The sequence below is a fragment of the Mytilus californianus genome, unplaced genomic scaffold, assembly GCF_021869535.1.
Source record: "Mytilus californianus isolate M0D057914Y unplaced genomic scaffold, xbMytCali1.0.p SCAF_8, whole genome shotgun sequence".
NCBI classification, from domain to species: domain Eukaryota; kingdom Metazoa; phylum Mollusca; class Bivalvia; order Mytilida; family Mytilidae; genus Mytilus; species Mytilus californianus.
In genome coordinates this window covers 76556883-76571142 of record NW_026262734.1, presented here as the reverse complement: position 1 = coordinate 76571142, position 14260 = coordinate 76556883, and the positions used below count along the sequence as shown (strand labels likewise).

The 14260-nt window shown below is 35.6% G+C and overlaps 2 protein-coding genes across 2 annotated transcripts; both read left to right on the top strand.

Annotated features, from left to right (window-relative positions):
* The first annotated feature begins 890 nt into the window (after positions 1 to 890).
* Positions 891 to 8797, top strand: LOC127712622 (putative uncharacterized protein DDB_G0277255). Its single transcript, XM_052219181.1, has 2 exons — positions 891 to 927; positions 7215 to 8797. Exons 1-2 carry the CDS (start codon positions 904 to 906, stop codon positions 8442 to 8444), a joined length of 1254 nt encoding a protein of 417 aa, XP_052075141.1. The 5' UTR covers positions 891 to 903; the 3' UTR covers positions 8445 to 8797.
* On the top strand, positions 926 to 8918 carry LOC127712627 (uncharacterized). The gene is made up of 2 exons (XM_052219187.1): positions 926 to 3308; positions 8795 to 8918. The coding sequence occupies exon 1, from the start codon at positions 1749 to 1751 to the stop codon at positions 2895 to 2897; it is 1149 nt and encodes a 382-aa protein (XP_052075147.1). The 5' UTR covers positions 926 to 1748; the 3' UTR covers positions 2898 to 3308; positions 8795 to 8918.
* Positions 8919 to 14260: the final 5342 nt, after the last annotated feature.

Below are 14260 nucleotides of genomic sequence, written 5' to 3'. Positions count from 1 at the left end.
TTAGTTTTGTCTTTATGTCTAAATAATGATACCTTTTAAAAAACTAATAAAATATGGAATAAAAAAGATTGTTATCTTATAAAATGGAGTGAAGAAATAAGGGGTGATTGAAAACATAAGAATATTGTTATGCCGGCTCCCCGTATTTATTCAGTGTTGTTTTGATATGCATTTTTTTCGTCGTTGTTATGATCCATAACCAGAAGTTGGTTGTCAAAAGTGTTTGATAAGTCAGGAGATGCTTATGCTTGTACTTATAAAACTATTATCTCGGATGACTTTTAAACCTGTGGAGTATTGTTTTTGAGACATGTAACGTTTATTTTCGAACTGTTGGAAAGTGAAAGTAGGCCATAGATTTTTATTTACGGTTGTAAATAATAATAATATTGTGATTCATGTTGTTCTATTTTTTACATCTTATTATTTTTCCTGTTTGGGTTTCGTTTGATTATGATTGCTAATTGCACGGAGCATTTGGAGACTTTAAATAACTCTCGTTCCGATTTTTAAGGTTTGTCACCGATATAGGTGATACTTACTTGTTTGATGTGTTTTAGTTTAAATGTTCGTTATCTGTTCACTATCGATTGCAAGATACAGTAGTTTGTATCTGTTTTTACCCATCACAAACGTTTTCAAAGCTTTTAGTTGCATTTTAAACACATAAATTATATTTATTCGTGAAGAACATTGCATTGTTTACAATTGCATCACCGTTAAGGGAATTTCCCTAATAAGAGTGATGGCTTGTGATTGGATGTCATTATATAAGCGCAACTCTCATTGGTCAATTTGGAATATAAATACGTGTGGTTGGCTGCATCAAGGGAGATAGCTCGCATTAGTTGAGATAGTAAAATCAAAGAGATAGAGCACTGGAAGTAGAAACTAAATAGAATTATGTCTGATGTTATGAGTATAAAAGTTAGTATTGTGAAATAATAATATTATTTTAATAAGTAAAAGGTGACGGTGACTAATATAAGTCCCGGTGATTAAATCTCGGTGACGGTGACTAATCTCGGTGACGGTGACGGTGACTAAAAACTGTCGGTGACGGTGACTATAACTGTCGGTGACGGTGACTAAATAATTTTGTCACCAGATTTGGAGTTGATGAATTCACGTGTGTAAGTTACTGTTGATATAGCTATAGTTATTGAGGTAGTGACATAAATAGTTTATGGAGAAGCATATGTATGTTTTATGAACAGTTTGGCAAAGGTCAGGCTTTTTATCTTGTTTGGTTAAAATTAGTTATGGATATGATAGTTACCTTTGTATAAAGGACTAGTTGTAAAGAAATGCTATGTTATGATTATAATTCACATTCGTGTTAATTGTTGTTAGACCAACCATACCAGGGGCCACTGACCAGTGACAGAACCGAGAGTCCAGCCTTCCCCCAGTATTTTATTTCGTTAATAAAATGTTGAACTTTATAAATTATTATCTTTTACTTTAATAAACCTCACGAAAACCGAATTATACTAGCACACTGATATAAATATATATATTTATATATTTTTCCTTCGTCCTATTTCGGGTTTAGATCGGTGGTTTTAATTAAGACACCTTTCTCGACCTCTAATAGATCCCTTTTTACGTGATCCTGTGATCTCTGGTGGCCGACTCTAACGTCAGAGAGGCAGCGTTACAATTGGTGGCAGCGGTGGGATACCACTTTCAATATATTAGAGTCTATTGTTTGTATATAAAAATTTAAAGTTGTTGTAAAAATAGATATGGACGATTCAAATGTAGTTATGTTCGGTCCCAATACTGGGAATAGAGACGAGGTAGATGAAACACTATCGAATGAAGTAATAGCTTCTAGTAGTGAAAAGAATCTAACCGCAGAGAGAATGGTTTCTGACGCTAAAGTGGAAATGAAATTTATGGTAGACAAATGTTTTTCAGATTTTTCTGAGAGAATGGACAGTATGTTGGCAAAATTTGACCATCATATAACAAATAAAATCACCCCTATTTTAGGAAGGGGGTATGATAGTTCGTCTATAAGTGCGAGTGGGGAAGCCAAACAAAGTAAACAAGACTTAAATAATAGCCATTTCACTGAGAACATCAGAGCTAAACCTGACATAAAATGTAAAATTAAACCTCAGCTGTATGACGGGTCAGACGATCTAGAAGAGTATCTCACACAATTTTATCTTCTGGCAGAACTTAACGATTGGGACTTAAGATCTAAAGCTTTATTGTTGGCAAGTAGCTTAACAGGCAGTGCTCGTGCTCTTTTAAATGAAATGACAGAGGGTGAAAGGCATGACTTTGAATGTTTAGTAACAATGCTTAAAAGCAGATTTGGTTCCATAAATCGGTCAGAAGTTTTCAGAGCTGAGCTACAGACTAGGGTTCGGTTAAGGAACGAAAGTTTGCCTGAACTGGCCCAGGCAATTAAAAAACTTACAAGGCGAGCATATCCTGGTACTTCCCCTATTGTCAGAGATACACTGGCGCTTGATTATTTTATTGATGCTATAACTGAAACTGACATTCGTCTAAGGTTGAGAGAAGTAGGGCCAAAAACAATTTATGAAGCCGAAAATATTGCTGTTCGTCTTGAAGCTTTAAGACTGGCAGACAGACAAAAAGGGCGATCGGTGAGAACAGCTGATGCATGTGACGCTGATGATAGTAAAATAGTCAGTGAAATAAAAGAAATAAAATTAGGCATAAGAAATCTACAAAATGATGTAGGGGCCATTAAGAAAAATAATAATAATGGTCAACGTTATAACCATAATAACAACAATGGTTCACGTCAACAAAGAGGATCAAATAATTTTGGTAATAGAAATTTCAACCAAAATTATAACAGCTCGGAAAACTACCAAGCGTCGAGTGCGGGGGTCGCGGCTCGACCACAATAAAAAGACCCAACACGGTTATTTCAAATGTTTCTTGGGGGAAAGATAATGGATATTTTGTAGTTGCTAATATAAATTCTATGTCTGTAAATATGTTGGTTGATTCTGGGGCGAGCGTCTCCATTTTGAGAAAAGATTTCTTTGATAGTCTTGTACTTGAGAATAGACCTCAAGTTATGCCAGTCAGAATGAATTTATTAACAGCAACTGGAGAAGCTTCACAGTTTATTGGGAAAGTTAACTTAGAAATAAAATTAGGGACACATATTTTCAAACACGAATTTTTGTTGGCTGAAATCAAAGATATGGCCATACTGGGTATGGACTTTTTGATGACTAATAGTATTGATGTTCTTTTTAGCAAAGGTTGCCTGAGAATTAAGGATGAGTTTATTACCTGTTTTACAAATAAAGGTGATAGCTCATGTTGTCGAATTTCAATTGCGGAAACTGTTGATATTCCGCCTGATAGTGAAATGTTAATAAAAGGGATGCCATGTGGCCCTGTTATATTTAATGAAGTAGGTCTTGTAGAGACGAACAAGTCTTTTATTGAGAAAACTGGTTTGTTATTAGCCAGAGTAGTGGTCCAGCCAAATTCAAATATCATACCTTTAAGGGTAGCTAATTTTAGCACAGAGCCTGTCAAAGTCTATAAAAACACAATAGTTGGTACTTTTGAACCTGTTGACATAGAAACGTTTGAAGTGAGCACTGTGAGTCGGGTCAATTGTGCAGAGATTAAGACTGAAGTAGGCATCCCTGATCATTTAAAGTGTGTATTTGAGAAAAGTTCCAAAGATTTGGATAATATTGAAGTCAAGAAGTTAAAAGAGTTTTTATGTTCTTATCAAGATGTTTTTTCAAAATCCCCATCTGATATTGGGCATACTGAAATTGTTAACCATAAAATAAATACGGGGAATGCAAAACCCATTAAACTTAAACCATATAGACTTCCTTTGGCAAAAAGAGAGGTTGCAGAGAAAGAGATACAAGACATGGCATCAAGGGGCATCATAGAACCTTCAAGTAGTGCTTGGTGTTCACCGGTTGTCATGGTCACGAAAAAGAAAGACCAAAGTATTCGATTCTGTATTGATTTTAGAAAAATTAATGATATAACTGAAAAAGATTGTCAACCGATCCCTCGTATAGAGGACACGCTGGACGCTTTAAGCGGCAGTAAGTGGTTCTCCACACTGGACATGCGCAGTGGTTACTGGCAATGTGGTTTAGATGAGAAGGATCGAGAGAAAACCGCTTTTGCAATACCTGGTAGTGGCTTGTGGCAATTTAAAGTGCTTTGTTTTGGACTATGTGGTGCTCCAGCAACTTTCGAGCGGTTGGTCGAGAAAATATTTTCTGGTTTAACTTGGAGAATATGCTTAGTGTATCTTGATGATATCATTGTGTTCTCCAAAACTTTTGATGAACACCTCAAAAATTTAAGTGAAGTTTGTGACAGGCTAAGATCAGCAAATTTAAAATTACATCCTAAGAAGTGCTTCCTTCTTCAAAAGGAAGTAACCTTTTTAGGACATAAAGTTAGTCACGAAGGCATAAGTACTGACGATGAAAAAATTAAGGCCGTGCAAGATTGGCCCACTCCCAAGAATGTAAAAGATGTACGTAGCTTTATCGGACTTTGTTCATATTATCGTCGATTTGTAGAAAATTTCTCTACTATTGCAAAGCCTTTACATCAATTAACCGAGAAGTGTAAGAAATTTGAATGGACAGAAGCTTGTAATTGCTCATTTGAGCATCTGAAAAAGTTGTTAATATCTGCACCTATCTTAGGTTATCCAATTAATGATGGCGGCTTTATTCTTGATACAGATGCTAGCAATGTGGGAATGGGGGCCGTTCTATCTCAAATTCAAGATGGGGAAGAACGAGTGATTGGCTATTTTAGTAAAACGTTTTCGAAAAGTGAAAGAAATTATTGTGTCACCCGAAAAGAACTGCTGGCTATTGTCAGTGCAGTTAAAAATTTCCATCACTATCTTTATGGTCGATCTTTTACAGTTCGTACCGATCACGGGTCTCTTAGGTGGTTAGTAAATTTCAAAAATCCAGAGGGTCAGCTTGCCCGCTGGTTGGAAACACTTGGTGCATATGACTTCCAAATAATACATCGCCCTGGTCGCATTCATTCGAATGCTGATGCATTGAGTCGTAGACCCTGTCCGGATGATTGTTCTTATTGCTCTAAAGTTGAGGATAAATTTTCAAACGTAGGTTTAGGAGAGGTTGAAATAAATAACGAGATTTTAACTAAAGAAGTGGTAAAGTCAGTAGTAGTTGATGATACGAATACTTTAACAGGCGCCGTTAAGGTTGAAGGTAGTCAACGTCTAGAGACTAGAAAGAAAAACGAAGCAACACAAGTATATGCTAGTTATAGGTCAGACGATTTAAACGCTTCTAAATCTTGTACAAAACTTGACAAGGAAAGTATGAACATATCTGATAAAGTGAAGGATGAAAGTGGATTTGCTTTAAAGGCATCAACTGATGTTGGCAAATCAAGTAGTTCCGAAACTTTTAATGTTCCCAATTTGAAAAGGTCTGAGGAAAGGAAAGGGAAAAATAGATTTGCAAGAGAAACATCAGTTGATGTTTGCAAATTTAAGACCGATGAAAACATTATAAACCAACGCATAGGAGTAGTTAAAACTCGAAGCATGAAATCTCCTCAGTTGGATCAACAAAAACCGAGCTCGTCATCTCCGATGCACGATGAACAATTTGTTGAGATAGATTTCGATTTAGAAAGTGAACAAGAAAATGACCCCGTACTAAAGATAATTAGGGATTGGCTACTAAACAATTTGAAACCCATTTGGCCGGAAATATCTAAATTCAGTCCAATTATCAAATACTTCTGGAATAGAATTGAATCATTTGAGATAAGAGACGGTATTTTATGTCGAAAATGGGAAAGTGAAAGAGGGGATAATGTCACGTGGCAAAAAGTAATTCCAGATAATTTGAAAGAATGTGTGCTCAAGCAGTTACACAATAGTGTCACTGGTGGCCATTTAGGTATCAAGAAAACCTTAAGCAAAGTTAGACAAAGATTCTTTTGGTTTGGGGTACGAAAGTATATTGAAAATTGGTGTAGCAAATGTGATGTATGTGCTTCACGAAAGCGACCAAATAGAAAACCAAAAGCACCTATGAGACAATACAATTCCGGTGCCCCCTTAGAAAGAGTTGCTATGGACATAATGGGGCCTTTGCCTAGGTCAATTCAGGGAAATAATTATTTACTAGTAATTGGTGATTATTTCACTAAGTTTGTTCATACTATTCCCCTGAAATCCCAAGAGGCAGAGGTTGTAGCCCGAACATTAGTAGATAATTTTATATCAATCTTTGGAGTTCCCTTACAAATACATACGGACCAAGGGGCTAATTTTGAGTCCCATTTATTTCAAGAACTTTGCAAATTGATAGATATTGACAAGACTAGAACAACGGTTATGAGACCCCAGTCTGATGGAATGGCTGAGCGGTTTATGAGAACACTGGAAAATATGTTGTCTTCGTTTGTATCGAACCATCAAAAGGATTGGGACAAATTTGTGCCCATTCTAATGATGGCATATCGATCCGCTGAACACGAAAGTACGGGTGTGTCACCTTGTAGAATGATGTATGGACGTGAAATCAATCTACCGGTAGATTTATTGTTTGGTAAATCTCCGGACGGTCCTAAAAGTTCTATTTCGGACTTTGTTAATGATCTTGAACATACATTGTTGACTGTTCATGAATTTGCAAGAACCAATTTAAATTTTGCTAGTGATGTTATGAAGAAAAACTATGACCATAACATTCACTTAAAGCTGTTCAATCCTGGTGATCCAGTCTGGTATTACCAATACCAACGGAAGGTTGGTGTAAATCCTAAATTTCAGAGACCTTGGCATGGTCCATTTGTTGTTACCCATCGACTGAATGACGTCTTATATAGAATTCAGCTGGGTCCAAGAATGAAACCGAAAGTGGTTCACCATGATAAACTTAAACCTTATTTGGGAGATCATGGTCCAACCTGGTTTTCATAGTTGATAACTTATCAAATTTAGTTGAACTTTGATCGAATGATTTTTTTTATATTTAAGACATATGATGAAAATATTGAATACTAAAACTGTCCTACCATGTATAGGTATGACATGTATTACTAATTAACTAAGTTTTACGACTCTTTGTATATGTGTTGAGTTGTAAAAATATTAATAATTATAATGATAGGTCCATAATTATTTATCCCTTTCTTATGATTGTTATTCTATTCTTTTATAGAGTAAATGGATGTGTGTTATATGTGAAGACATGACATTTGAAAAGAGGTGGTTTCTGGAGCGACACATATTAGAAAGGCACTCAGACTTTGCCTGGAAGTGTCCAGAATGTAAAAAACTGTTCCAAAGACGTAATACCAACCATGGGTGCAAGGTACATGAAAATCAAATGATCTGTTTTCAAAACAGCACCGGACGTAGGGGAAAAGATGCCGAAGAAGACCTGGAGAAATTTAAAAGAGATGAAATGCCGAAGAAAATAAGGTTGGTTGATAATAATGGGAATGAGGTTGAAGTTGTATCTAGACGTAACAGATATGCTAGATCCGAGATAGGTGACACCAGCAATAAAAGTACATGTAATAGTAAGAGAGGAAGCTCGTTGAAAGAAACATCCAGAAAAAGGACAGATATAGAGAACAAAGAAAATAACAACATCTCAGGGCCAACTCCTGCAAAAGTTAGTAAGCCCTCAGAGACAAAAGAACAAAAGCTGAAGAAAATCAAAGATGTTATTCAAGATCTAATGAGTGAGAGTGGTGAGACAATAACAATTTGTTTAGAACCGGAAGCAGATAAAACAGAAGGAAAGAGTCAAATCTTAGAGGAAGTCGAACTGCATGTATCAGAAAAAGAAGTGAGCACATTAGAAAGAGCAGATAAATCTCACATGAGTTCATCCTCATCAACAACCTCATCCGGATCGTCGTCTAGCTCGTCAAGCTCATCAGGGACAGTCAAGAAATCAACTCCAGCTAGTATGTCACAAAAGGCAGAGAACGTCGTGGTAAAACCTCTTGATACTGAAATTGAACCAATAAGAAATGTTGAGTTTTCAGCTAAGACAGAATTGGTGGAAACCTTCCTACAATCCCTACAGGACACACAGGAAAACACACTTACTCTCAACGTTGGAGGGATGAAGGTAGAGACAAGTAAAAACACCCTAAGAGCCGACCCTTCTTGTGTGTTCGCCTTGATGTTGCAGCCTTTAAGTCCATTCCGTCCTTCTAATAACGTCTACTTCTTCGATCGAGACCCTGCTCACTTCAAGATAATCCTTAACTATTTGAGGAACAATTGTACCGTGGAAAAAAGATATCTCCCTAGGGAGCATGTCTATTTGTACGAGCTGCTCCAGGAGGCAAAGTTCTATAAACTGTCTGGACTTGTTACAACAGTACAAGAGAGACTAAATGATTTGTGTGCATGTAGACTGAGTAACTTCTAAACTTTGTTGTTGATTTTGGATAGATTTTGACGTTTGTTGTTGATATAATTAGTAAAATTTATCTTGTGAATGAAAAATATCTTTGTTGTTAAACCCACATAGTACTGACATACTGTGAGCTCGATGAAGAATGACCAAGAATAGTAGAGTTTTTTTTTTTTTTTTAATCAGTATTTCCTAAACAGTATAAATCAGCTCACCAAGCTAATATATTTGGGGACCAAATCCTTAAGGAAGGGGGCAATGTTATGCCGGCTCCCCGTATTTATTCAGTGTTGTTTTGATATGCATTTTTTTCGTCGTTGTTATGATCCATAACCAGAAGTTGGTTGTCAAAAGTGTTTGATAAGTCAGGAGATGCTTATGCTTGTACTTATAAAACTATTATCTCGGATGACTTTTAAACCTGTGGAGTATTGTTTTTGAGACATGTAACGTTTATTTTCGAACTGTTGGAAAGTGAAAGTAGGCCATAGATTTTTATTTACGGTTGTAAATAATAATAATATTGTGATTCATGTTGTTCTATTTTTTACATCTTATTATTTTTCCTGTTTGGGTTTCGTTTGATTATGATTGCTAATTGCACGGAGCATTTGGAGACTTTAAATAACTCTCGTTCCGATTTTTAAGGTTTGTCACCGATATAGGTGATACTTACTTGTTTGATGTGTTTTAGTTTAAATGTTCGTTATCTGTTCACTATCGATTGCAAGATACAGTAGTTTGTATCTGTTTTTACCCATCACAAACGTTTTCAAAGCTTTTAGTTGCATTTTAAACACATAAATTATATTTATTCGTGAAGAACATTGCATTGTTTACAATTGCATCACCGTTAAGGGAATTTCCCTAATAAGAGTGATGGCTTGTGATTGGATGTCATTATATAAGCGCAACTCTCATTGGTCAATTTGGAATATAAATACGTGTGGTTGGCTGCATCAAGGGAGATAGCTCGCATTAGTTGAGATAGTAAAATCAAAGAGATAGAGCACTGGAAGTAGAAACTAAATAGAATTATGTCTGATGTTATGAGTATAAAAGTTAGTATTGTGAAATAATAATATTATTTTAATAAGTAAAAGGTGACGGTGACTAATATAAGTCCCGGTGATTAAATCTCGGTGACGGTGACTAATCTCGGTGACGGTGACGGTGACTAAAAACTGTCGGTGACGGTGACTATAACTGTCGGTGACGGTGACTAAATAATTTTGTCACCAGATTTGGAGTTGATGAATTCACGTGTGTAAGTTACTGTTGATATAGCTATAGTTATTGAGGTAGTGACATAAATAGTTTATGGAGAAGCATATGTATGTTTTATGAACAGTTTGGCAAAGGTCAGGCTTTTTATCTTGTTTGGTTAAAATTAGTTATGGATATGATAGTTACCTTTGTATAAAGGACTAGTTGTAAAGAAATGCTATGTTATGATTATAATTCACATTCGTGTTAATTGTTGTTAGACCAACCATACCAGGGGCCACTGACCAGTGACAGAACCGAGAGTCCAGCCTTCCCCCAGTATTTTATTTCGTTAATAAAATGTTGAACTTTATAAATTATTATCTTTTACTTTAATAAACCTCACGAAAACCGAATTATACTAGCACACTGATATAAATATATATATTTATATATTTTTCCTTCGTCCTATTTCGGGTTTAGATCGGTGGTTTTAATTAAGACACCTTTCTCGACCTCTAATAGATCCCTTTTTACGTGATCCTGTGATCTCTGGTGGCCGACTCTAACGTCAGAGAGGCAGCGTTACAATATATTGCTATCATATATGCAGATCAGCAGTACATGCATGTGCTATAGATGCACATTAATAAGGGGCCAATAAATTCAAGTTGCCTGTTAAAAAAGACTTTATTAATGTTATGCAAGATACCATCAAAGATCACTATGTGTTAATCAAATAATATTGTAAATAAGAGGGTTGTCCAAAATATTTCCAACAGTTGTTTGATAAACACTACCTTATTCAAATTACACTGATAAAAAGCAGTTTTGGTCAGTCTTAAGAAGCAAATATAATTTAGAAAAGTGCAAGCTGTTGATAAAAACTACAAATATCAGCCTGAGGGAACTGCCAGTCATAAAAGAGGGGCGAAAGATACCAGATGGACAAACTCATAGATCGAAAATAAACTTGACAACGCCATGGCTATCAAAGAAAAAGACAAACAGACAAATAATAGTACACAAGACACAACATAGAAAACTAAAGACCAAGTAACACGAAAATGTGGGTTGATATTACCATTTTGCACAAATGAGTTTCGGGACAAAGGAAACTATTTTCGGCACAAACCGATTATACCCTTTCAAAAACTATGTGTAGTCCCTTTTATAAAAGTGGCAGATGTTTTTTTTTGCCTATTTATTCATGAGTATCTATGACAACTAACTGCTGCTCCTAGTAAAGTTAGTCTTTAGTTTTTGAAAGATTGGATCCATTGTTACAATTCTTTTCTAAGGCACCGGCCTCATAAACAGGAAGTAGCCAAATTTGTAGCAGTACTAATACAATACTGTAAAAATAAGGAGATGTGATATGATTGCCAATGATACACCTATCCACTCAAGATCAAATGAAGTGGATGTAAGCAGTTATATGCAACCATACAGCCTTCAACAATGAGCAAAAACATACCATATAGAACCTTGTAAAGGCTAGTATGATTTACATTTGCAATAATCACTGAACAATCAGAAACAAGTTTGGGCCTAAATCAGTATGTCCTAACTCCCAATCAAATTGATCGAAGAGAGAGGCGAAAGATAACAAAGGCTCATTCAAACTCATAAGTCAATAATAAACTAACAAAACCACGGCAAAAAAGAGAAAAATTAAAAGTCAATCAACAGTATGCAAAACACAACAAAGAACACTAAAGACTGAGCAAAACGAACTTCACCAAAAACTGGTGTGACCAATTGACTAATTAATCTGAGCCGTACATTATTTGGCAGACCCTTTATTATACCAAACCAAACAAATTTCCTAAGGGTACAATGTTTTTGACCCATCAGTCTGTCTGTCCTGTTCTCGTTATCTCAACTCCTCTGAAACCATATAACAGAATTTTATAAATCTTTGTAGATAATATCGACAGGAAATTATGAAATTATCGATTCATTGATTTTCTATTAGTTATGAGAATTTTGGCCTTAATATACTCCTACAACAGTTTGTCATCACAACTTTCTGAAAGTACACAACAGAGTTTTATGAAATTTTTTAGATAGTTAGGACATGCTATGTCGATGTGCATATCGACAGAAAATTATGATTATATTTGTATGCCCTACCCACGATAGTAGATGGGCATTACGTTTTCCGGTCTATGCGTCTTCCGCTCGTTCGTCCGTCTGTCCCGCTTCAGGTTAAATTACTTGGTCAAGCACGGTTATTTTAGATGAAGTTGAAGCCCAATCAACTTGAAACTTAGTACATATGTTTCCTATGATATGTTCTTTCTAATTTTAATGCCAAATTAGAGTTTTTACCCCAATGTCACGGTCAACTGAACATAAAAAATGATAGTGCGAGTGGGGAAACGTGTACTGTGGGCACATTCTTGTTTTTGTCGAGCCTGCGACTTTCGTCGCAGAAAGCTCGACATAATGATAGTGATCCGGCTGCGGCGGCGGCGGCGTTAGTTCACTTCTTAAAAGCTTTATATCTTAGAAGGTGGAAGACCTGAATGCTACATACTTTGTATATAGATGCCTTAGGTTAGGAAGTTTCCGTCTGTCAAATGTCCATTGTCCTTGACCTCATTTTCATGGTTCAGTGACTACTTGAAAAAAAGTTAAGATTTTTTGTAATGTTAATTTCTCTCTTTTTATGATTAATTGGGTAACTATATTTAGTATGTGCGTACCTTGCAAGGTCCTCATGCCCATCAAACAGTTTTCACTTGACCTCGATATCATTTCATGGATCAGTGAAGAAGGTTAAGTTTTGGTTGTCAAGTTTATATTTCAGATACTATAAGCAGTAGGTCTAGTATTTTTGGTGTATGGAAGGATTGTCAGGTGTACATGTCCAACTGGCAGGTTTCATCTGAGCTTGACCTCATTTTCATGGTTCAGTGGTTATAGTTAAGTTTTTGTGTTTTGGTCTGTTTTTGTTATACTGTATGCAATATGTCTACATATTTGGCGTATGGAATGATTGTAAGGTGTACATTTCCAATTGACAGGTATCATCTGACCTTGACCCCATTTCCTTGGTTCATTGATCAAAGTTAAGTTTTTGAGTTTTGTTCTTTTTTTGTAATATTATATGCAATAGGTCAACTATATTTGGTGTATGGAAATATCTTATGATGTACATGTCAGTCTCGCAAGTTTTAATTTGACCTTGACCTCATTTTCACGGTTCATTGCTCAGTGTTAAGTTTTTGTGTTTTGGTCTGTTTTGATTACTTAAACTATAAGCAATAGGTCAACTATATTTGTTGTATGGAAGAATTGTAAGCTGTACATGTCTGCCTGGCATGGTTCATCTGACCATGACCTCATTTTGGTGGTTCATTTGTCAATGTTTAGTTTTCTTGGTTTAGTCTGTTTCTTAGAAAATACAAGCAATAGGTCAACTATATTAAGGGTATTGAATGATTGTAAGGTGTATATGTATTTCTCGTTTTGGTCATATGACCTTGACCTCATTTTCTTGGACATGATCCAATAAATGAGGTCAAGGTCATATGATCCGCCATTGTCATGTTAAGTTTATAGTTGTAGTAAAGCTTTATATTTAGAACTATCAACATAATATCAATAGTTAGTAAAGAAGGCGAGACTTTTCAGCGTGCATGTGCACTCTTGTTTGGAATTAGGAATTATGCCTTTGAACTTTGTGCATATCCACAAGAAAATTGTATCAGTTGGCTTTTGAAGGAGTTATGCGTCTTTGAACTTAATAATATGTTGAGATTTTGCTTGCTAAGTGACAATGTCGGGCTGTGGGGTATGTGAGCCTGCTCACAAAGGTTCTTTAATTAGACAAAATCAATGCATGAAAAATTATTACACCAGGGTTTTCGATATCATAAACTAGTCAAAACATTTATTAAATTTTATCATCGGTATAAGGACATCATTCGTAAATATAACTCAACATGCAGACATCTTATTTACGTTCTGGTATTTCACATCCAATCTTTTATGGTAATATTCTTTACAAAGCACAAAAATGTCAGTATTCACCTCAAAAGCTAACAAAACCTTTAAACAGACTTATTAAGAAGGGATATAATTACGATACTGTTGTCAGGTCATTAAAGATTGCATATTTTGGCTTTAATATTGATTCACTTATAGGGTCTTTGCATCGGAATTAAACAAATTTATTCTAAAACCAGTTGTTGGGATGACACGGGTTATGTTCTTCTCATATATTTTATGATGGTATAATACTAAACCCCTAACAGGAGGGACTGTGCCTGATATTCAAATGATGAAGACATAATCTTTCAATCAGTTTAATTGAGGTCTGGAGCTGGCATGTCAGTAACTGCTAGTAGTCTGTTGTTATTTATGTATTATTGTCATTTTGTTTATTTTCTTTTGTTTCCTATTCTGACATCGGACTCGGACTTCTCTTAAACTGAGTTTTACTGTGCGTACTGTTGTACGTTTGTTTTTTCTACATTGGCTAGAGGTATAGGGGGAGGGTTGAGATCTCAAAAAACATGTTTAACCCCGCCGCATTTTTGCGCCTGTCCCAAGTCAGGAGCCTCTGGCCTTTGTTAGTCTTGTATCATTTTTAATTTTAGTTTCTTGTGTATAAT